We start from the raw sequence: 24,785 nt of genomic DNA on the forward strand, positions 1-24,785 counted from the left end.
CAGGAGGTCTGAAAATACAGAGAGGCACAGAGATCTTCCAGATCTACCAAACACTCTACTGGCTCTCCTCTAAGCCTTCTGGAATATGCACAGGATGGGCCAGCGCTGCAGCATTGCAGGCACAGCGGGTGAGGCTGCTGCCTGAGTCCTCTGCCTGGGAGCCCCGGAAGAAGCTCCTGGTTCCTGGCTTCAGATCAGTGCAGCTCGGTCCGTTGCAGCCATCTGGGGAGTGAACCAGCAGATGGAAGACCTCTCTCTCCGTCTCTGCCTCTCTGTGACTCTGCTTTTCTAATACATAAATTAATCTTTTTTAAAATAAGAAAGAAAATGCATGGGGTTAATTTCAGAAGGCAGGTGGGGGAAGCAGATGCATGTTTGGGTGAGAGCCAAGGACCAGAGGACCCTCTCATTAACAAGTACCACCTCCTTTCTTAACGCAGACTTCTGCTGGCTTCACCTTCTTCTGCTGGCTAGAACACCTCCAAGAAGCAGGGATGCAAAGAAGCAGCCGACTGAGAAGCAGAGGAGGAGAGATCGCGTCGACTCTTCAGAGACGAGGGGAAAAGGCACAGGCAGGGCAATTTCCATAATTCCCCTTTGAGGCAGACAGGAGAGACAAGATTGGCTGCACTGTGATAGAAGATCAGACATCGCCGCCCCAGAGACGCAGGTGGCACCGCTGAGAACGTGGGCAAAATGAGATGAAAGGCCACAAATTGAAGGGTAAAGGATGACCTCGGGGAGGTGGGGCTTTCCTGACCTTTAAAAGAGTCTCTCCCCGAAAAGGATGTTTACCTCCTTTCACTTTTTCTTTGTAAAAGCTTGCCAAGAGAGGGAGGAAGGGAGGAATGAGGGAGGGATTGAGGGAAAGAAGGAGGGAGGGAAGGGGAAGGGGGAGAAAGAGAGAGCGCGAAAAGCCCATCTATAGATCCCATTCATCTCCAGATCCCACAGAATAAATCAGTACGGCAAAAGCAGCAAGCAAGGGGCCGGCACTGTGGCACAGTAGGTTAAGCATGCCCCTGCAGTGCCGGCATCCCATGTGGGTGACGGTTCATGTCTCAGCTGCTCCTCTTCCAATCCAGCTCTCTGTTATGGCCTGGGAAGGCAGTGGAGGACAGCCCTGGTGCTTGGTTCCCTACACCCCTGGCTTCTGGCTTCAGATCAGCTCAGCTCTGGCCATTGCAGCCATTTGGGAAGTGAACCAGCAGATGGACGACCCCCCCCACACACACACAGTGTGACTGTGCCTCTCAAGTAGAATAAATAAATCTAAATTTAAAAAAAAAAAGCAGCAAGCGAGAGTCTCGCCATTCTGCTTTACAGTGTTTGGGGCACAAACTGAAGTGAAGGCAATGAAGCAATCCAGCTCCTACCAGCAGACACGTTGCTGCACGAGGCTGTCTCCCAGCAAGGGTTGGGGAGGGGCCTCCAAGCCAACCCAAGCCAACCTAGGATGCAGCTCAGTCAAAGCCAGGTCTCAGCATTTCTCTTCTCCCCAGCAATCCATCATCAAATAATGAGATAATTAGTCTCAAGATCAGATCTTAATTAAAAGTTAAAGTAAGTCCAGTTCCACGTTTCCACAAAGCCAGAAACATCCAGAAAGTCTTTGTCTAAGCGTTCGTAAGCTCCAGCTTCTGTTTCCAGGTGAGACTGTAGAGCCCTTGCTTGGTATCCACCCCCTTCACACACCTGCCCCAAGGTCCCTGTTGCACTGACCAGGATCCCGCTCCCTGGGACCCTCAGTTTTGCAGGGACAGCAGCTAGGTAAACGCCCATTCACTAGTGGGGGGAGGGGGGATTCAGTGCGAGTCACATAGCAACGCTGTGATGCTGTGGACAAGGAAATGGAGGCTCAGAGTGGTTGAGTACGTTCTCAAGGCACACACTTAGCAAGCAATCAAGAAAGGATTTCAGCCTAGGTCCACGTGGACACCGAAGCCCCGCCTCACTGCATCTCCATCTGGAACACTGCAAATACCACCTGTGGGGTCTGGCCCATCACTGAGGAAGGGTGCAGAATTGGGATCCAGAGGACAGGGTGGTCAGCTGTCCAAGGGTGGAGGCATCAGGGGAGCAGGAGGCGGACTCAGGGAGGGGGGATCACAAAGGGCCTTCCCAGATTTCACGCCATCAGCTCTGGCACAAGGCAAGAGTCCGCCCAGGGGAGAAGGGCAGGATGGAGACCCCAGCAGAGGACGTGGTGGCAGGGGCAAAGCCAAGGGCATGAGAGCCTTGGCAGACGTGAGCCTTTCGGAATGGGCACTGATAGGAAGGAGGCCTTGGCTGAGCCAACAGCTGCTCGCCTGAGCCGATCTCACCGAAGGTACCCGCTACAAGGGGCGTGCAGACCCAGCTCTGGGAGGTGGTGAGCAGAGGTAAGGAGGCTGTGACTGCCCTGGGGTTGCTGTGGCCAGGTGTGCTGTGCGCTGCCAGGAGCAGCTGTATTGCAGCCTTCATTATCAGCTGGCACCGTTAAGCCTGGGGCTACACCGACCCCAGTGTTAGCAAGAAGATGATTGATTACCTAAGGCCCTTTGTGCTCCCACAGAAACCTTGGCAGCAGAAATTTGTGTTCAATTTCAACTCCAGGGGAGAGTTTTATGGAAGTCCAGGAAAACCAAACCCCCAGAATTACGAAAGTTCTGAATAAAGGGACCTTGTGGTGGTGGTGGGGGGGTGGGGTGACCTGCCACCATCTTCTACAGAGCAGACACTGTAGGACTCAGCCAGGGTCCCAGGGCCCATGTGTCGCTCCCCCTCTTCGCGGAGGAACGACACAGGACCCTGCGTTGTTCTTTCGTCTGCTCGGCCCTTCCCGGGTTTGCTGCTGGTTCTTCCCGGGTTGGCTACCGTCCCTTCCACCTCCGTGGAAGGGCGGTTCCCCCTGCCACTTTCCCCACTTCTGCGGGGGAGTGGCACACCGCCGGCCGGCTCTCTCGGGGGCTGCTCAGATGTTCCTCAGGTGTTCCCCTTAGATGTTCCTGGTGCATGTTGTCTCTCTCCTCCTTTATAGTCCTCTTCCACCAATCCCAACTCTGCTACCCACACGCCGAGTACGCTGCTCTCCTCCAATCAGGAGCAGGATCAGCTCCTGCAGGTCATCACTCAAGTTGGCGAAAGGCAGCTGCGTAGAAGTTGTTACTCCCTTCTCAGCACCATATTGTGGGAGAGCAGATGCATAGAATAAGTCTTAATTCCAGTAACAGTCTAGTCCGAGTTGCTCCCCACACCCATGCAAAGGTGGAGCCAGAACTTGAACCCTAGAGTTCAGCGTTTCATCCCATCCTGAATAGGGGCTTTTCCTGCCTTCTCTGTCCCCCCACCTTTCCCATTCCATGTTACCCTGGCTCCCATAATGCCTGTGCTCAACGCCACCCCCAGCCTGCACCAGCTGTCTGGGCTACTCAGCACCGCCCTCCTTGGTAAGCAGAGACTGCACCCTTTGTCTTTGATCCCCCAGCCAACAGTGCTGGACACATACAGGACACTCAGCAAGTGTCTGTCGATACTAAAGGAAAGTGCGACAGCTGTGGGGCTGAGGCTGGGCCACAGGGACCTAGGACACATGGGACCTGGGGCAGGGGACCTAACCCTCCCAGTCTCGGCTTCCTCATCTGCAAGCTGCTGAATAGAACACGAGATAGCGCATAGACAACGGGATGCGGAGACGGTGAACGTCCGCCTGAAGGAGTGAAGGAGTGAATGGCCACCTTCCATACCAGAAACCCACAGGCCCAGGGCATCCCTCACTAACCTGGTGTCCCTGGCCCTTGGCACTCAGAAGGGTTTCGGGAAATGACTGCACTAAGCAAAGCGAGAATACAGTCATGCGTTGTCTTCATGATGGGGACACGGTCTGGGGGGCGCCTGGTGAGGCGACTGAGTCCTTGTGTGAACATCATGGAGTGTGCAGCCACAAACCTAGACGGCACAGCCCACCCTCCACCCACCTAGGCTCTGTGAGACCACCAGCACATCCGCGGGCCACTGCTGACCCTCTGAGTACACGAGCAGCTGATTAGCACGGGGAAGCAGGAGCAAACACCTGTCGTCCTGAGCCCCTGGGTCCCTATCTACAGATTGAAGACGATGAAAATGCTGCAAACTGAGTCGGGGGTGGGGAGACGGGGTGTTCACCAAAAGCACTTGACACACCACAGAGCACCGCCCAGATGTCAGCTGTCTCCAAGCTAACACACAGGACCAGGCAAGGCTTTTCCAGCGAAGGCAGCATCTTGCGTCTCAGATGATAACATTTTGCCAGTTAGCAAACGGAGCTGGGAAGCAGGGGGCACGCACGCAGCACGCAGCACCATAGATCCAAGCAGGAGGTGGAGGTCTATTTTTGGCAACAAAGGAAATAAAACTCAAAGCAGATGGGGAGGTGAAACCACGGCTCCTCCAGCATCTGTGCCAGTGGCTTTGAACCATGTACTTGCTTCTGACAGCTGGAGTCCCCTCGCTTCTGTCTTTAGCCTTTCGCTGGCTATGCACCAGATCCCTGGGCTGCTGCCTGGGGCCCTGGGGATGCCAGACTTCCTGAGTAGAAGCCATTCTGCCCCGCACGCTGGCTCCTACGCTCACTGCGGATGTGTGGGAGTGATGTGTGTGAGTGGAGGCTGGGATGTCAGCGGGGAAGCGATCTCTCCGGTGTCTCTGACCCGCCCTCTTGTTGAGTGGCAGGCTGCAGGCTGGGTCCTGCTGATGTCCTGGGCCCCAGGGGACCTAACTTTCGGTGATTAAACTGCCAAGGGACAAAGCACTTTGAACTGCAGCATTTGCGTATTGACTCAAAATTCAACTTGGCAAATATACCTGAGCTCCTACTGTGTGCCAGGTGCTGTGATGGGTACCAGGGAATGCAACAATAGAGGCTGGCACAGTGACGTAGCAGGTTAAGCCTCCACCTGCAGTGCCAGCATCCAATATGGGCGCCGGTCCGAGTCCCAGCTGCTCCACTTCTGATCCAGGTCCCTGCTAATGTTCCTGGGCAAGCAGCAAAAGGTGGCCCCCAAGTTCTCGGGCCCCTACACCCACACAGGAGACCAGGAAGAAGCTCCTGGCTTCTGGCTTTGGCATGGCCCACCTCTGGCCATTGTGGTTACTTAGGGAGTGAACCAGCGGATTGAAGACCTCCCTCTCCGCCTCTCAAATAAATAAATTTTTAAAAAATACAATGATGAGCAAGACCCATGTGGCCACTGTGCATGTAGAACATATAGGGGGAGAGAAAGGCAAGCACACAGGCGTCACTCAGCAGGGGCACAGGTCTGAGGACTACGAGAGGAGAACAGGGACTGTGCAGGGCTCACCCACCCCAGGCATGGGGAACAGAGCAGGTGTGGAGAACCTGGACACTAAGGAGGGCTCTGAAGAATTAGCAAGAATGGTCTGGGGGAAGAAGGCAGCTTTCTAGGTGGGAGGGGCACAGAAAGCATGAAGAGGCAGGTGCCCCAGACAGAATGGAAGGCAGTGGGAGACGCAGAGGTGAGAGAGGCCGGGATCGCTGAGTCCCAAAAACCATAGACTCTGGAAGGGTCCCCGGGGAGAGAAGTCAGGAGAGGTGAGAGGCCGGCTGCAGAGCCCAGCAGGGACTGCGACGCACACTGAGGAGTTGGAACGGCATCTGCTGGGTAAGCCGCCGAGCCAGTCAAGTCAGCGTATTGTCCACTCGAGAGGTGAGGGGAGGCGAGCGAGGCACTCACCATAAGCCTGGAGTCAGGAAAATGATGCACGCTCCACATCGCGGGTTTGCTTTCTGCCCTCACTCTGACCCACTTAAAAGTCCACATTTTCCTAGTTCCTGAACCCAGTGGAGCTGATTGTTCTCCGCAGCTTTTGCAAATACCGCACTTCATTCAGCAGAACCCATAAGAGCAGACTCAGGATGGTAACTAGAGAGGAAAATGGAAGGAACCCTTGCTCACTGGTTCCCTCCGAGAGGCTGCAGAGCCTTATCAAGCAGCTTTTTGGCTTTCTTCACTGAAAAAAAAAAAATCTTCTGCTGAGAAACACAAACTCTCTCACCATAATAAATACTGTTTTGATAACAAAACTGTACTTTTCTCAAATACCCAGATGGAAGACCATATGCAAAATCAACTCCAAGGAATTTTTTTATTCGCCATCTGCTAAAATTGGAAAGAAAGCCTGCATCCTCCTCCGGTCTGCACAAAAATTTCCACTGAGACTCCGACTTGCTTCCGCCTGGTGCCACCTGCTGATGATATTTGGGTACCGGCTTTGCAATGGACTGCTGGGGAGTGTGGGTCTCCCCTTTTCTGCAGTGAAATAAACTGAATCCTAATTAATGTGAGAAAGAGCCTACAAAGCGTCAGGTTTTCACTTGTTTTGCAGCCACTAGCATCCTCCCCTCCTCCTTGTTGCCAGAAACAACAAGGCAAAACCCACACACACACACCTCTCCAGGCTCACTTTCAAGGCCACGGCTAAGACACTGCATACCTTCATATAACGTGCACCAGCTCCCATAAAAGCCTCGTGTTCAGCTTTGCCTGTCAAAATCGTCAACGCATCTATCCTCTGGAATAGCAATTGCACACTGAGATAGCTACCTGAAGACCAGGCTGGCACAGGTCTATAAAGGTTATCTCCAAGGGGCATGCTCCCGACAGCATCGTTTCTTGAACCAAAACATAGATGAGAACTACCTAAACGTTCATCAGAACCAGAAGGATCTTAAAAGTTACAATGTGTTCTTACAATGGACTGCTGCTCAGCGAGGAGGAGGGAAGATGCCTGCGACATATGTGGCAGGGAACACGTGGTACAGAAGAGAAGGTGGGTCAGGAACGTGGCTTGGTGGTTAGGGTGCTGCTAGGGACCGCCGTATCCCATACTGGAGTATCTGGGTGGAGGCCCCGGGTACTCTGCTCCTGATCCAGCCTCCTGTTAACGGACACCCTAGGGGGCAATGCATGATGGCTCAAACACTTGGGTCCCTGCCATCCACATGGGAGACCTGGGTTGACTTCTGGGCTCCTGGCTTTGGCTTGGCCCAGCTCTAGCTATTGTGGGCATTTGGGAAGTGAACCAGCTGCAAGAAGATCCCTTCTTCTGTGTGTGTCTCTCCTTTCTCTCTTTCTTTCTCTCTCTGCCTTTCAAATAAAATGATAATCATCAATAATCAGCTAATTAAAATAAAGGAGTGTATAGTATAATTCCACTTTTAGAGAAAAGAGTTATGTCTGTCAGAATGTATATTTATCAGAGGAAAACTGTGGAAGGAAAAGTGCTAACCTGCTAAAAGAATTTCTGATAAACTGGAACATTTTTTCCACTCTATACATGCTTATGTAATTTGAATTCTTTTTTAAAAAAGATTTATTTATTTATTTGAAAGTCAGAGTTAAAGGGAGAGAGAGAAGGAGAGACAGAGAGATTTTCCATCCACTGGTTCACTCCCCTAGATGGCTGCAACAGCCAGGGCTGGGCCAGGCCAAAGTCGGGAGCCAGGAGCCAGGAGCCAGGAGCTTCCTCCAGGTCTCCCTCATGGATGGCAGGGGCCCAAACACTTGGGCCATCTTCTGCTGCTTTTCCCAGGCCATTAGCAGGGAGCTGGATCGGAAATGGAGCAGCCGGGACTCAAACCGGCACCTATATGGGATGTTGGCATTGCAAGTGGTGGCTTTACCTGCTCTGCCACAGTGCCAGCCCCTGCAATTTGAATTCTTACTGTGAATGCATTGTTTTCTAGGAAGATGAAGGAGTTACTACAACAATAATGCCTGTTGTGGTTTGAAGATGGGATGGTTTTCCTCCAAAAATGGGGGAGTTGGAGACCTGGTCCCCAGTGTAATGGTGTTGAGAGGTAGGGGGACCTTTGGATGACAGCTGGGTCACGAAGGCATCGCCCTCATGAAGGGACTAATGTAGTTCCCCGAGGGTGGGTGAGGTACTGCAGGAACGCACGGTCACGAGGCCAGCCTGGCCCCTCTCCTCACTCTCTCGTCTCCTCTCTTGCTTGTGGTTTCTGCAGTGACTCACTCACCTTCCACTCTGCCAGGAGAGAAGCAGCAAGCAACCCCCACCAGAAGCAGAGCAGAATCCCATGCCTTCCCAGCTCCCAGAACCATCAGCCAAAACAAACCCCGGCTCGGGTGTTCTGGTACAGAAGGGGAAACGGACTAAGACACTGTCACGTTCACGCCTGTGTGCGTGGTTTTAAAGCCAGGTTTGCAGCAGATAAAAAACAATTCATCATCAAATACCCGCTGGATGCCCACACGCACTCTGAGCCTGGGATCGTTTTCTCACGTAGTTGATGAAGACACGGCGCTGAGAGCAGACGCTCTTGCCTGAGATCCCAGGAGGAATAAGTGACAGTGCCAGGGCCCCACAGCAAACAACTACTGCAGGGTTTTTTGTTGTTTTGTTGTTTCTTGCATGGCTTCCATTTTTTTTTTTTTTAAAGTCTTATTCTACATGCGCCAGGTCCTAAGTCAGCAGGCTCTAAATTAATTCCATACATGGACAAAGAAATCCTCCTTTGTATTAGAGAACGATCCAGTCCTAAGGAAATTCAGGATCAATCAAATGAGCTTTGCTATTTCCGGGATGAGAACACTAGAACAGAAAGGGACTGGAATGATCGCCCGACCTAACCTGCCCATTCTGCTGATGAGAAAAGTCTCCCAGGAGCTAAGGCAGCCAACAGTTAAGCAGCGGACACTCGCTCAGCTGACCTCTGGACTTCCCACTACACCTGCTTCTCTCCCTGGGTTTCCACCTTGGCAGATGCCTCCCCTCCAGACTCCTGACAGTGGCAGTTCTGCCTTCTTCCCCATTGCCTGGCTGGATCTGTCTCCACGTCCCAGAGATTCCACCTTCTAAATTCCCCTCACTGCTGGCTCCTCCCTGCGTAGGACTCCCGCTCAGCTTCTCCGTGCACTGGGCAGGATCTCCTTGGCGTAGATAAGTGCAATGTCCTTTCTGACAGGCCTTGCTCCTCCACCTGCCCCAGTCCACCCTCCACTGTCAACATGAAAACCTGACCGTAGGCCTCCCGGCCTCCACTGCAAACCCCTGCCTGGCCTCCGGCTGGTCAAGGTCTTTACCTGGCATTGGAGCCCTCTGCTTCTCACACTTCACCTGTAGACAACTCCTCTCCTCTTAAACCCAGTGACCACCAGACCGCTCCTCGTTCCAACATGCCTTACCATTCTGCACCTTTGCACAAGCTACTGCTTTTAGCTGGGATGCTCTTCCGTGGCCAGTTTTCCAGGGGAACTCACTCCTGCAAAAGCAGGCCAGGGTTCCCCTCCAGCAGGAAGCCTCTCTCCCTCCATCCCCTCTGCCCTGTGCCCTGCCCCCTTGTCTCTAGCACAGTCTGGCTCCTTCCTCTGGAATACTTCCATACCTTATGCACATCAGTTCAAATATCTTCCCTCATCATGACACAGGAAGGAAAAATATTGCTTCCGAAGCCAGTCTTGTAAGCTGTGTCACCTGCTTTGCCTCTCCGGTCTTGCATTGCTAAGGGGTCTTAAGTTAGGTGATGGCCATGAACTATATGCTTATGTCCACTCGTAAATTCGAATGTTGAAACCCTAACTCCCACTGGGATGGTGTTAGGCAGAGGGTCTTTGGGGAGTAGAGCTCCCTGGAGGGGATTAGTGTCCCTGTAAGAGGAGGGAGAGAGCTAGTCCTTCCTTCTCTTGCACGTGAGCCTACAGTGAGACGACCCCTACCCCTTCTAAACCAGACGGACAGTCCTCACCAGAATCCCGTGCTGGGCCTACCTGGGGTTTCTACATCTGGTCTCCAGAAGTGTGAGCAATAAATGTTACTTGTTTAGGCCGCCCAGGCTATGAGCTTCCGTTACAGCAGCCTGGAGTAAGGCGCAGCCAGCTAAAAACATTGCACAAATGCAGCGCTTGTTAGAGCTTTGTACGCCTTCATTCGGAAGACTTCCATGTCCGATTGAGCTGTAAGAACAGAAACTGGATTTACTCTCATCCTAAAGCAACCCAAAACTGCACAAGATACTGTCCAGCGGACAAACCAGGCATCAAAGGACAATGCTTCCCAGGAGAAAAGAATCAGACGATGATGCAAGCCCCATGACTGCCCCGGGTGACTGCCTTGTGAGAGAGTCCAGGGCACAGTGCACGGTGCAGAGAGCAGGGACTCCCTGAGGGAGAAGATGGAGCTATGGGTGGGGGTGGGGTGGTGGGATAGGAGGACAGTGGGGCCTCTTGGGACAGGGTGCTGGGAAGCAGACTGCCACTCAGAGAGATTCTGGAGAGCCACAGAACTCCCTCGAACATTTAGCTGAGTTCAGATCTGTGCATGTGAGGCCAAGGAAAGAGCCATCCCAAATGGGCAGAGGCAGCCGCACCTGGCGCCCACACAGGACCAGGGACAGTGTCTGCCCTCATCATCCAGACTGGAAAACATCAGGATTCCAGGAGGACTGGGTAGATGACACGCAAGGCCCTGGCCTTCATGGTGCATGATTTGCCTTCCACTAAGCACGGCTCCAGTCCTGCCTACCGGATCATAACAACAAGACTGGAAGTCTAGTTCCAATGAACTAAACTGGATCCTACAAAAAAAAAAGTTCAAAACCATAAAACCATATCCAACACCCAAAGAAGGCAACATGCACAATGTTTGTCATCCAGACTACAGCAGCAGCTGTGAGGCGGAGCCTGGAAGTACAGTCGTGACGCAGAGAAAGATCAAACCCAACTCAGAATGGACCCAGAGCTGGAGTTAGTGGACGGCGACGCGGAGCTAGTGGTTATAAGACATTCCACATGCTCAACACGTCAGGTAGAAAACACAGAAGATGTGAAAAAAGGACTCAGATCTAACTTTTAGAAATAGAAACTACAATGTGTGAGTTGAAAAGTAGACTGAAAGGGATCAACAATTTATAGATTATGGACAACAAAGAAGAAAAAAGTTAGCAAACGCGGGGCTGGGTGTTGCTGCACAGAGGGCAGAGCTGCCGCCTGTGACACCAACATCCTACACGGACACCAGTTTGTGTCCCGGCTGCTCCACTTCCAGTCCAGCTCCCTGCTAAGGGCCTTGGAAGAGCAGCAGAAGATGGCCCAGGTGTTGGGCCCCTGCCACTCATATGAGAGACCAGATGAAGCTCCTGGCCCAGCGCTGGCCACTGTGGCCATTTAGGGAGTGAACTAGCAGATGGAAGATCTCTCTCCCCCTCTCTCTGTAACTCTGACTTTCAAAATAAATCAATCTTAAAAAAAAAAAAAAGTTAGCGAACATGAAGATAAAACAATGGAAACTCTCCACAATGAGACAATGTGTTTTAGGAAACGGACACAGTGAGACTGGGGCAGGCATTTGGCCCTTCCCTTAGGATGACGATATCACATACTGAGTGCTTGGGTTCAAGTTCCTGTGTGGCTCCAGACTCCAGCTTCCCACTAATGGGTATCCTGGGGGGCAGTGCTGATGGCTCAAGTACTGGGGTACCTGCCATCCACCTGGGCTGAGTTCCTGGCTCCTAGGTAGGGCCCAGCCCAGCCCTGGTCGCTGTGGACATTAATGGAGTGAATCAGCAGATGGGAGTTCCCCTGTCTGTCTCTCTTTCTCTCTGCCTCTCAAATAATTTAACAATCTCTGTATGAACATATATATTATGAGCAGAGCATGAGTGAACTACCATGGGACAACTACAGAAGGTCTAATATGTGTATAATTAATGTGCCCAAGAGGAGGACGGGAAAGAAATTCTAAAGAAATAATGAGCAAACATTTCCCAAATTTCATGAAAATTATAAGCCCACAGATCCAAATGCTCAGTGAACCCCAAAAATGAGAAACATGAAAAAATTACATCAAATTGTTAAAAACAAGTGATAAAAAGTATCCAGAGAAAAATGATACATTGGGGCCGAAGCTGTGGCCCACACCAGGTTAAAGCCCAGGCCTGAAGCACCGGCAACCCATATGGGCACCGGTTCAAGTTCCAGTTGCTCCTCTTCTGATCCAGCTCACTACTGTGTCCTGGGAAAGCAGTAGAATATGGCCCAAGTCCTTGGGCCCCTGCACCTGTGTGAGAGACCCGGAAGGAGCTCCTGGCACCTGGCTTCGGATCGGCACAGCTCTGGCCATCACGGCCAACTGGGGAATGAACCATCGGATGGAGGACCTCTCTCTCTGTCTCTACCTCTCTCTGTAACTCTGTCTTTCTTTCTTTTTTTTTTTTTGAACAGAGAGTTAGACAGTGAGAGAGAGAGACAGAGAGAAAGGTCTTCCCTCTGTTGTTTCACTCCCCAAATGGCCACTACGGCCGGCGCACTGCGCCAATCGAAAGCCAGGAGACAGGCACTTCCTCCTGGTCTCCCATGCGGGTGCAGGGCCCAAGGACCTGGGCCATCCTCCACTGCCTTCCCAGACCACAGCAGAGAGCTGGACTGGAAGAGCAGCAACTGGGACAGAATCCAGCGCCCCAACTGGGCCTAGAACCCGGGGTGCCAGCGCCGCAGGCAGAGGATTAGCCTAGTGAGCCGCGGCACTGGCCTGTAACTCTGTCTTTCAAATAAATAAAATAAAGCTTTAAAAAAACAGAGAAGAAAAATGATACATTATACTATATACAGAAGACCAAAGATAAAGATTAAAATAGATTTTCTGTCAGAAAAAAAATACAAGCATGAAGATGGAAGAACATATTAAAAGTATGGAAAAAAGGAAAAAAGACAAACTCGAATTCTACAGCTAGAGAAAGTATCGTCCAAAATGAAAGGCAAAATAAATTTTAAAAACTACAAAAGTTGGGTGATAAAGGGAGCTGCAAAAGAAAATGATGCCAGCCAGAAGGGTGGATCTACACAACGGAGTAAAGAACACTGGAAATGGTAACTGAGGAACTATACAAGGGTTTTTTTTTCCTTGTTGTTATTTAAGTCTCTTTAAAATGCAATTGATTATTTAGACAGAAACAGTAACAATGTGGTGTGGGATTTATAACACACACACAAAAGTGGAATATGTGGAAACAGCACAGAAGCCCGGTGTGGGAAAGTGGAAGAAGGGTGTTAGACGGTTCTTACAAGTAAAGTGTCGTAGTGTCACTTATGGTGGGCTGTGACAAGTTAAAGATGGGGACTATCAGTCCCAAGGGAACCACAAGACAACAAACCAACAAATAAAAATAGAGAGCAGCAGCCACGAAGCCAACGAAGAAGCTGACAAATTCCTACCGAGACCGACGGGGTGGGGATGAGGACTGCAAATGTCAGGGATGTGAGGAGACATCAGCAAAAGGTTATGGAGATTAAGGGGATGAAAGGCAATATTATGTACAATTTTATACAACATAAATGACAGAACAGAGAAACCAGACGTTTCTTGGATGACACATATGGTCAAAGCTCATTCATGAAGAAATAGATGGTCTGAACAGCCTAAACCTGTTAAAGAAACTGAATTTGCAGTTAAAGCCTTCTCATAAAGAAAATACTAGGCACTCACGACTTCACTGGCAAACTTTACCAAACATTTCAAGAATAATTAACACCAATTCTATACAAACTCCTCCAGGAAATTGAAAAGCAGAGAATACTTCACAGCTCATTCTATGTGACCAGCATTACCCTGGTAATAAGACCAAAGACACTGAAAGAAATGAGAAGAAAAGAAAGAAAAAGAGCTACAAGCCAATATCCCTCATGAATATAGATGCAAACATTCTGAAAAAAATTTTAAATTTTAATAAATCAAATTCAACAATTTATAAAAAGGATAAAATATTGTGTCAAAGTAGGGTTTATCTTAGGAATCCAAGGTTCACTTAATATTTGAAAATTGATTAATATCATTTACCAGGTTATCTGAAAAGACTCAGAAACAGTGTGTAATAAAATCCAAGATCCAATCCCAATTAAAAACAAAGCAAAAAAAAAAAAAATACATGGAGACAATAAATAGAAGGAAACTTCAACTTAACAAAGAACATCTCAAGAAAATTACAAGTAACATCATACTTAATGAAAAATTAAGCCTACTTTCCTGCTATCAGAAACACGTACAGGATGTCTGCTCACACTACTTCCACTCCCCACTGTACAGAGGTGCTAACCAGCGCAATAAGGCAAGAAAAGAAAAGGGTTCATTGGAAAGTAAGACGTAAAACCGCCCTATTCTCAGATGAGCTGATAGTCTGCATAGAAGATCCAATGCGGCCCACAATATAGGCTGTCAGAATGACTAAGTCATATCAGCAAAGTTGCAGGACACAAGACTGAAACATGAACATCTACTGTGTTTCTACATACTCACAATGAACAACTAGAAACTGAGGTTTAAAAAAATAAAGCATTACCAATGTATCAAAAATTTGAAGTAGGGAAAAACCTTGCAAAAGGTGTAGAAAACCTGTACACTGCAAACTAGAAAATGTTGCTCAAAGAAATCTTTAGTGAAAGGAGACATATACCATGTACATGGGTCAGAAGATTCAGTGTTGTCAATTCTGCTCAAAATGATATGTACAGTCCCAATTAAAATCACAGCAGGTCTTTTTTATGGTATAAATTGATAAGCTGATTCCAAATTTCATGTGTCAGATCAAAAGTCTACAATAGCCAAAATAACTTTGAAAAAGAGTAAAATTGGGCCAGCACCGCAGCTCACTAGGCTAATCCTCTGCCTGTGGCGCTGGCACACCAGGTTCTAATCCTGGTCGTGGCGCCAGATTCTGTCCCGGTTGCTCCTCTTCCAGTCCAGCTCTCTGCTATGGCCCGGGAGTGCAGTGGAGGATGGCCCAAGTGCTTGGGCCCTGCACCCCATGGGAGACCAGGAGAAGCACCTGGCTGCTGGCTTCGGATTGGCGCAGTGCGCCGGCTGCAGAGCGCCGCTGGAGCAGCCACTGGAGGGTGAACCAACAGAAAAGGAAGACCTTTCTCTCTGTCTCTCTCTCTCTCACTGTCCACTCTGCCTGTCAAAAAAAAAAAAAGAGTAAATTGGAAACTTACATTATCTGATTTCAAGACTTAGTATAAAGCTATAATAATCAAGGTAGTGAGATTTTGGAATAAAGACAAGCAAATAAATCGATGTAATCTAATACCAAATTCAGAAAGACACTCCCACATATTTGTGCAACTATTTTTGACACAGGTGAAAAGGCAATTTGCAGGAGAAAGGGTGTCTTCTGATGAAATATTTCTAGAGGGACCAGCACTGTGGCATAGCTGGTAAAGACACTGCCAGCAGTACCAGCATTCCACATGGGCACTGGTTCGAGTCCTAGCTGCTCCACTTCTGATCCAGCTCTCTGCTATAGCCTGGAAAAGCAGTGGAAGATGGCCTAAGTCCTTGGGCTCCCATGTGAGAGACCTAGGAGAAACTCCTGGCTCCTGGCTTCAGATTGGTCCAGCTCCAGCCATTGCAGCCATTTGGGGAGTAGACCAGCAGATGGAAGACCTCTCCTCTCTCTCTCTTTCCCTCTCTCTCTCTGTAACTCTACCTTTCAAATAAATAATTAAAAAAAAAAAAGAGAGATATTAGCTAATATACCTAAAGAGGAAATAGAATAAAACATTAAAAATATTCAACTAATCTAAATGGATAGCATAAATAGAAAAGAAATAGCTAAATAGTGACTCTGAATGCAACACTTAATATTAAATACTAAGTGTAAATGGACTAAAACACTAATTAAAAGGCAAAGATTTGCAAAACTGGTTAAAAGACCATAGTAAACTAAGCACATGCTGTTAACAAGAATCACACTTTAAAAATGAAGACACACTAAAAGAATGGTAAACGACACACCACACAAACACTAAGCCCAGGAGAGCTGGAGGTGCTGTGTTAATATCAGACAGGGTGGGGCTGGCGCTGCGGCGCAGTGGGTTAACGCTCTGGCCTGAAGCACTGGCATCCCATATGGGCGCCGGTTCAAGACCCAGCTGCTCCACTTCCGATCCAGCTCTCTGCTGTGGCCTGGGAAAGCAGTAGAAGATGGCACAAGTCCTTGGGCCCCTGTGCCGGCATGGGAAGACCCAGAAGAAGCTCCTGGCTCCTGGCTTCAGATTGGCTTAGCTCCAGCCATCTAGGGAGTGAACCAGCAGATGGAAGACCTCCCTCCCTTCCTCTCTCTCTCTTTCTCTCTTTCCCCCTTCTCCTTCTCTGTGTAACTCAAATAAATAAATAAATCTTTTAAAAAGAAAAAAAAAAAAAAGACATGAACAGCACCAAGTATTAACTGGCCTAACTGACATTCATAGGATGCTACAGCAGCTACTCCAGAACACACATTATTTTCAAGTGTATACGGAACATTCATGAATTTTGACAGTAAATGGGCCACTATAAAACTCTCTATAAATATAAAGGCATTAAGCTAATATAGAATATACTTTCCAGTGACAAAAAATTAAAAGTCAGTAACAAAACGTATTTGGAAAACTCCTCAAATTATCTTAAAAGTAAATACCACCTTTCTGAATAACCCATGGTAAAGGAGATATACCAATGGAAATTGGAAAACATTTTGAATTGATTGATAATGAAAACATAACATACAAGATTTCCGAGATGCATCCAAAGCAGTGCTTAGAGGGAAATTTATTGCTTTAAATTCTAAAAATCAATGATTTTATGTTTTCCTTTAAAAAGTTAGAAAAAGAAAAGCAAATTAAGCCTAAAAGAAGTACAAGGGAGGAAATTCCAATAAAATTCAAAAATCAATGGTTTGCAAAATGGACAATGAGATAATAAGTTGGCTCTGTGAAATGATGAATAAAATTGATAAGAGTTTTACTAGATATCAAAAACAAGAATGAAAACATAAATTACCAAAATCAGCAAGGAAAAAGGGCACATTACTAAATATCCCATAGACAATAATAATAAGGAGATGTTATTTTCAAAAGGTTTATGTCAATATATTTGACAACTTAAATAAAGTGGACTAATTTCTTGAATGACACAAATTACCATCTCTACTAAAAGATTAATTAGCCACCTAAAAATGTTCCCAAAAAGAAAGCCCTAAGCCCAAATACATTAAATAATGAATTGCACCAAACATTTAAGAAAGAAACAAAACCAAAAAGCACATAGATGAGAAGGAAACAAATAGGAGGGCTGGCCTTGTGCTGCAGTGGGTTAAGCTGTAGCTTGCAGTGCCAGAATCCCACATGGGAGCCTGACTGGCTCCCAGCTGCTCCACTTCCAACCCAGCTCCCTGCTAATGCACCTGGGAAGGCAGCAGAAGAGGGCCCAAGTGCTTGGGCACCTGTTACCCATGCAGGAGAACAAGATGGAGTTCTTGGCTCCTGCCTTTTGTCTGGCCCATATCTGACTGTTGTGGTCATTTGAGGAGTGAACCAGCAGATGGAAGATACCTGTCTCTCTCTCTGGCTCACTTGCTTTCTTCCTCTTTGTTGCTCTGCCTTTCAAATAAATAAATAAGTCTTTTATAAAAACAAATTTTAAAAATATGTTATATTAATGAAATATAAGTATATATAATATATGTAAAATGTATGTATTTTATATAAACAAAATATTTTTATATAGAATATATTTATTCTCAGAGGAATTGACTATGTACATAGAAAATCCTTACAAATCTACAGAAAAGAACTCAAGGAGGGGCTGGTGCCGTGGCTCACTTGGTTAATCCTCTGCCTGCAGCGCCAGCATCCCAATATGGACGCTGGTTCTCGTCCCCGCTGCTCCACTTCTGATCCAGCTCCCTGCTAATGCTTCTGGGAAAGCAGTGGAACATGGCCCAAGTGCTTTGGTCCCTGCACCCACATGGGAGACCTGAAAGAGGCTCCTGGCTCCTGGCTCCTGACTTTGGATCTGCGCAGCTCCGGCCATTGCGGCCATTTGGGGGAGTGAACCAGCAGATGGAAGATCTCCCTCTCTCTCACTCTCTCTCTCTCTGCCTCTCCTTCTCTCTGTGTGTAATTCTTTCAAATAAGTAAATAAATCTTTTTTAAAAAATTGTGGTAGATTCATGCAAAGAAACACCATATGGTGAGAATAATACAAATTGCAGGTACACACAACAAACCCAGATGTCTCTCAAAAGCATAATTCCCAGAGAAAAAGAAAAAAAAAAAAAAAAAAAAAAAAACAGACTCCAAAAGCGAACACACTATGTGATCTGTTTGCGTGAATTTCTTAGATGGCCAAAACTCACCTATGATGGTGTGTAGTTGCCTGGGATAGGGGACTAACTCCTCGGCACTTCCGGGGTAATGGGAGGGTCTTCCAGCTTACCAGATTTCAGAGCCGGCTGGCACCCGCTCAGTCCGCCTTGCAGAACAGTAGGGAGAGAGCAGTAGGGATGGGAAGGGAAGGCCCCAGCCCAGCCACAACTGACAAGCAAAGCCACATAGGTTGGAGGTTAGGGAGACTGGGTCTAGGGGACAACTAGTAACTGCTTTTGCAAATCGACATTATTAATGTGCATACAGTAGAAGGCACTCCTTTGAATAGTTTGATGGATTGTAAGAAATGGGTGCAGATCGGCCGGCGCCGTGGCTCACTAGGCTAATCCTCCACCTAGCGGCGCCGGCACACGAGGTTCTAGTCCTGGTCGGGGCGCCGGATTCTGTCCCGGTTGCCCCTCTTCCAGGCCAGCTCTCTGCTGTGGCCCGGGAAGGCAGTGGAGGATGGCCCAAGTGCTTGGGCCCTGCACCCCATGGGAGACCAGGAGAAGCACCTGGCTCCTGGCTCCTGCCATCGGATCAGCGCAGTGCGCCGGCCGCAGTGCGCCGGCCGCGGCAGCCACTGGAGGGTGAACCAACGGCAAAGGAAGACCTTTCTCTCTGTCTCTCTCTCTCTCACTGTCCACTCTGCCTGTCAAAAAAAAAAAAAAAAAAAAAAAGATATGGGTGCAGATCCTTGCAACCATCGTCTCACAGACATGTTCTTGTGAACATGATCACTTCAAGCTGCTTTCTTGCTTAGTAAATCACAATTTTATTACAAGTTTTAGAATTTCACATTAAAGCCAAACAATACAGAGGCAAGATAACAGACTACAGTCGGCTCCAGGTGCAAATCCTAGACTTCTTGAACAAGTCAATTTCTCAAAGCCTCAATTTCTATCTCCACCAAATGGGGATACCAGTACAATCAACTTTGTTAGAAGTGTGGTGAGAGTGAAAAGAAATCATTTTTCATGGTGGGCCATTTGGCGCAGCAGTTAGGCCACCACCTGGGACACCTGCCTTCCGTATTGGAGCCCCTGGTTCAAGCTCCAGCTACTCTGCTTCTGATCCAGCTTCCTGCTAATGCACCAGAAGGCAACAGTGATGGCTCAGGTACTCGGGTCCCTGCTACACACAGATGACCAGGCTGGAGTTCCCGGCTCCTGGCTTTAGCCTTCCCCAGCCCTGGCTGTTGCAGACATTTGGTGAGTAAACTAGATCTGCCATTCTCTGTTTTTCAAGTAGGTGGAAATAAGTAATTAAAAAAAAAAGAAAAGAAAAAGAATGTTTAGCTTCTAGCACAACCCCTGAAACATAGGAAGACCAACCAATGGTATTGGCCTTATCAGTATTAGACAGTGGTTTATTATACAGTCACCCTCAGAGGTATGGTATAGCGTGAGGAACCTTTGGCCAAAGGCATTGAACGGGTCCTAAATTAAACTATCATAAGACTAATCAAAACGGCGGTTCTGAGTTCTGCTTCCCTGTTGGTTCTATTTCACGATCAGTGGTGAACGTTCCAATATGTTGCACGCTCAAACCACTTCAAGATGGAATGAGTCATTTGAGAATTGTTCCGGAACAAACTTGAAGCAAGGCTTTGGCCACAGACCACAGCCTGACCTCCCACGTGTTACACCACGCAGGCCCCATCCTGCTGTGGGCTCAGCCACCTACCTGCTCTGCCCCCATCTCTCTCCAGAGCCCTGACCCCACCATCCAGCCCAGAGACCAGCCTCAGGCTGTCTCCTCGGGTCGAGATCCACTTCATTTCAGCTACCTGCCACTGTACCTGTTCAGTTCTGCGAGCCAACACCCCTTTGTGTGCCCTCAGTCAGTGTCAGTTTCCTGGAGACCCCCCCCCACCCCCCGCCACGGCCCAGGCCAGCTCCCATCCCAGCACACAGGACCCAGGACCCCACAGCAACCATAAGGGGACAGGGGACAGAGCGCCGTCTACCTGAGTGACGAAGAGCTGGAACTCGTCGGGCAGGATCCAGGAGCGGGGGTAGAAGTTGTACTCCTGCGGGAAGAGGCTCTGCATGATCCTCACGGCTCTGCTCAGCGTGATTTTCCGCACCATCTCCGTCATGCCTGCCGAGAGGAGACGCCCTGAGGTTTTCACAGCAGCCGGCCCCCAGTTCGGACACAGCCCTTGCTGGGGACTTTGCAAAGCACCCGCCCGACAGGGCCACTTTCTCAGCCAGGAGTTTAAAGAAGATGTGAGTTGCCCACAGCGGTGACTTATGGTTTGAGATCAACCCAATTAGTGGAGAACTTGAGAGAGCAGACGGATTTTTTTTTTTTCTCTTGTACAAAGAATGGGTTTTCACCTAGTTTACTGTTCTGTTGTCACTCCCTTCGGAGACACACAGAGAAGCATTTATATCGTACAGCTCAAATTTAATGCCTTCTTTAATTTGGGGCTACCACACACACTTCTGGGGTTTTTCCATCCTGTACCCTAGAGAACATGAAGGAGCTTCAAAAAGTTCACAGAAGATGTGCATTATGAAAAAAAAAAAAAATACGCGGCCAGCGCCTTGGCTCACTAGGCTAATCCTCCGCCTGCGGCGCCGGCACTCCAGGTTCTAGTCCCAGTCGGAGCACCGGATTCTGTCCCGGTTGCCCCTCTTCCAGGCCAGCTCTCTGCTGTGGCCCAGGAAGGCAGTGGAGGATGGCCCAGGTCCTTGGGCCCTGCACCCGCATGGGAGACCAGGAGGAGGCACCTGGCTCCTGGCTTTGGATCAGTGCAGTGCACTGGCCACAGCGGCCACTGGGGGGTGAACCAACGGAAAAGGAAGACCTTTCTCTCTGTCTCTCTCTCTCACTGTCCACTCTGCCTGTCAAAAAAAAAAAAATACGCATGAATTCTCAGAAATCTTGCACCAAGATAAACATCAGGTTATTTTTTTCCATTTTTCCATTAACTTTATGAAGTAGCCTTTATTATCTGATGAGGAGCTGCATTAAGTTGCACTTTTTTTTTTTTTTTTTTTTTGACAGATAGAGTTAGACAGTGAGAGAGAGAGACAGAGGAAAAGGTCTTCCTTCCATTGGTTCACTCCCCAAATGACCACTATGGCCAGAGCTGCGCCGATCCGAAGCCAGGAGCCAGGTGCTTCCTCCTGGTCTCCCATGCGGGTGCAGGGGCCCAAGCACTTGGGCCATCCTCCACTGCCCTCCTGGGCCACAGCAGAGAGCTGGCCTGGAAGAGGGGCAACCGGGACTAGAACCCGGCTCCCATATGGGATGCCAGTGCCACAGGCAGAGGATTAACCAAGTGAGCCACGGCACCGGCCCCAAGTTGCTTTATTTTAATCTTTCATGAGTATCAAAGAGATAACAGAGGAAAATATACACCTTTCAGCATAAAATCTGTCCCCTTGAATCAAGGACAGGAAGTGGAAAGGACCCCCGCAGCATAATTTCTAGTTGAAAAGGAAAAATGCAATCCTTGGGAGCGCCTCCGTTGTGAGGCCTGACATTGACACTGATCAGATCTTACTAATTTGCCCGGAGGCAGCTGAGATGTCTCACTTAGAAAGCATTTTAAAAGCCTGGCGGATTTCTTTCCCCAATGGTAACATCATTAGCAACTCTGACAGGGGAAGAAACTCGGTCTATGCCATCACAAATTTTAAGCAAATGGGTAAAAATTGCCGTACATTTTAGCAGGCTTCTTTCCTAAGGCAAATATCATTGCTAAAAGTGGAGGCTGAAAATAGCCTTCACCCTCCAGGAAAATGAACCGTTCCATTACTGGCCCTTAGAAATCTGCTTAGCAAAGTTATTCTTAATGGGAAGCATGATGTTCCATGTCGGTGTGGAGTGTTCCAAATGGGTCCCGACAGAACGAGCGGAGTTTGCTAAACTCCCAAGTGCAGGAAGCAAAGAACGAACATCTAGGAAGGGAGGCTTCCAGAACCAGCGCCTGGCTTCCCCCAGCATAGGGGAAGAAAAAAGAAAAAAGCAATAAATCTGAAGATCACAGCCAAGGCTCAGGCTCTTTAGTTCTTACTTAGAAGGACCTAGAGGAAGATGAAGCATGAAATAAAAGAGCTTAAAAAGTGCTAGTAAACTGCTCTAACGTGAACTTTCAGATATTGAAGAAAGCTCACCGAGGACCGCTGTGCTGAGCTTCCCAAGGAATGAGTCTGGAAAAAATCCAGCCGCTTCCTTTGATTGCCCTGCAAAATTTGAAGTGTTGACTTACGAATGCTGGAGGTGAACACTGAGTCAACCAAACACGGATTGCAATGGCTTCTGATGCTTTTCCCTTGTATCTGACTCACATTTTAGTGATGGGATTAAATGAAAAACCTACAGGAGGAACTCCGACACGGCACCCCAGAAGGCGTGTTCTGCCTCTTAGTAAGGACGTGGTGGCAGAACACTGTGACAGCTCAGAGGGACTCACCCAGCACAGACAAAAGAGCCGAGAGTACAAGAGGGCACTGTGCGGGCTCCAGAAAGCTCTCGTGGACACCAGTGCCCAGCCAAGGGGAATAAACATGCACTCTACATCTTCCAGGCTCCTTCCGTCGTGGGCGTCCTCACTCCGCGAGCCAGCTGTCAGATCTGCCTGCCTGCAGGCTTCCCTTTCGGGTCTCTAGAGGGTTCCCTCAGGACAGCCAAAGCAAGCAGCATTGCTAGAAGCCAGTGGCTGCTCTGACCCAGACACTTCCTACGCACAGGCTGCAAACACTCCACCCCCAACCCTGCCTGCAGCTCCAGCTCCAGCATCCACTCGGTTCCTCCTTCGCATTTCAGTTGCGGTCCCAGCCAGTGCTGCCAGGGAAGGAGTCTCCGGCCCCCCGCCAGGCCCCGCGGTGCAGCCTGAGAAGAGCAGCTGGTTCTTTAACAGGCACTAGCACCTGCTCCCAGGGTCAAGTTTGGAAAGGCTTGCTGGCTTCAGCTTCTGCCTCCCTCCCCTCAGCACCTGCAGCATCTGCCCCCCCACTGGGGACCCCTGCCTGGGACCCACATTGAGCTGTGGATGAAGCTCCAGGTCTAACTATCAGCTCCCTCTCTGCTCAGAGTTTGACCTCAACTTTGCATTCCAATTAGATAAGAAGGATGTTCCCGAAGCTGTCTGTCACTTCAGCCGGCTGTCGGCTGTCGGAGGCCCTGCTGCCCTGCCTGGCACCCGGCTCTCTCGAGGCTGAGTGCCTACCTGAGTTTGTCAACAAGGTCGTAGGCCTAGAAGTCGCCTATGGATTAGCAAGCTCCCTAACTCCTGGTCGGAGCTTCTGAAACCCAGGGTTTGCCTGCTGCCTCTCCTGCAGCCTGGCATCTTCGGTCTGCTACACTGGACTGTAAGGGCCTGCTGGGATTCATCCTGTTGGAGTTAACCAAGAGGGTAACAGTGCCATCCTCAGCCCTGTGGGTGAAACCCAGTTAAAAAGGAAGCAGCTACGTTTGGAGCGCCACTCAATCCCAATGGCGTGTATAATGACATTTCTTGGCAAGTACACAGTAAAATCACTGAACAACAAATGAGTGCCTTCAGATCCCTCCTCGACTCTCGATTGCTATGGCCACTGATGACCGTATCTTTGGCTTGGCTCCTCTCGTGGCCGCAGCTGTGTTTTTTGTTTCTTTTCCCAGCCTTTTCAGCACCTCCAATGTGACCCTCTGGCTGGCGTGGCTGAAACACAAGCTGGCCCATGGCCCTGTCTGGCTTACAGACATCTCGTTAGCTCCCATGACCTTCAGACTGGAACAAAGGTGCACTTGGGTCTTTGCCTATCACCTCACTGCTGCCCCCTACACTTGACCCACTCCAACCATCGCTGGCTGCCTGCCCTTCGCGGCACGAGCGACGGCCCAAAGCGTTCTGTCTTTGGACAAGCTCCGCTCCCCATCCGGCAGGAGGCTCAGGCCCCTCCGTCCCCAGAGGTGCCACTGACTTGCCCATCTTCTTCTCCAGCGTCGCTCTGCCTGCCTGGTCCGCAGGCTGCACACCCTCTGCAAACTCCCACAGGAGTCCAAGCTTCCTCCAGCCCACATCTTTCTCCTTCCTTGGTCTCCCTAGAGCCCAGTCCAGGGCTTCACATATGGCCACACCCCCTGTCTCCTCACTAAAGCCCCCTTGCTCTCAGGGGACTCGCAGAAGCACCTGCTACATGCCACCATACCTCTCAGACACAAACCTCAGTGAAAAACTGTTTCTTGTGAGTTGAGGATGGATAATTCTGGACTTAAGATGAGCAAAGATATATGTGAATCAGACTATTCATATAGAAAGTCCTAATTCATCAGAGAAGATATAATAATGTATCTTGAACCAGGAAATTGCCTATAAAAAAAAAACTAAAATCGAATGCATTGACACACACAAAACAGACTAAATCCATATGCATAGCCAGAAGTTCTCAGTGTATTTAGCACATGGAGTGCTCACACTTGGCTGGCATACCTCTGGAACTGACTCCACATAAGAGACAATGCATGTGTAGACTAATGGGATGTGTGAGACGGAAGATGAGCGTGGCACAAGCTGGAGCCAGGGCACAGGACCTTCTGGAGTCAGCTCGAGGCGGAGGGTTGCCACCTTTCACAGGCAAAGGCCGTGGCTACCAGCACTGCTCTTCTGCC

At 49.1% G+C, this 24,785-nt stretch overlaps 1 protein-coding gene across 12 annotated transcripts in view; it reads right to left on the reverse strand.

Moving 5' to 3' along the window:
* TTLL11 (tubulin tyrosine ligase like 11) overlaps positions 1–24,785 on the reverse strand; it is a 271,423-nt gene that overhangs the window by 193,590 nt on the left and 53,048 nt on the right. For all 12 annotated transcript variants that reach the window (XM_051855633.2, XM_051855651.2, XM_051855655.2 and 9 more), the window contains exon 3: positions 20,146–20,279. In XM_051855633.2, the coding sequence (XP_051711593.2) occupies positions 20,146–20,279 (134 nt within the window). The remainder of the gene's footprint in view (positions 1–20,145; positions 20,280–24,785) is intronic.

Source organism: Oryctolagus cuniculus, chromosome 1 (assembly GCF_964237555.1).
Source record: "Oryctolagus cuniculus chromosome 1, mOryCun1.1, whole genome shotgun sequence".
Classification (NCBI taxonomy): domain Eukaryota; kingdom Metazoa; phylum Chordata; class Mammalia; order Lagomorpha; family Leporidae; genus Oryctolagus; species Oryctolagus cuniculus.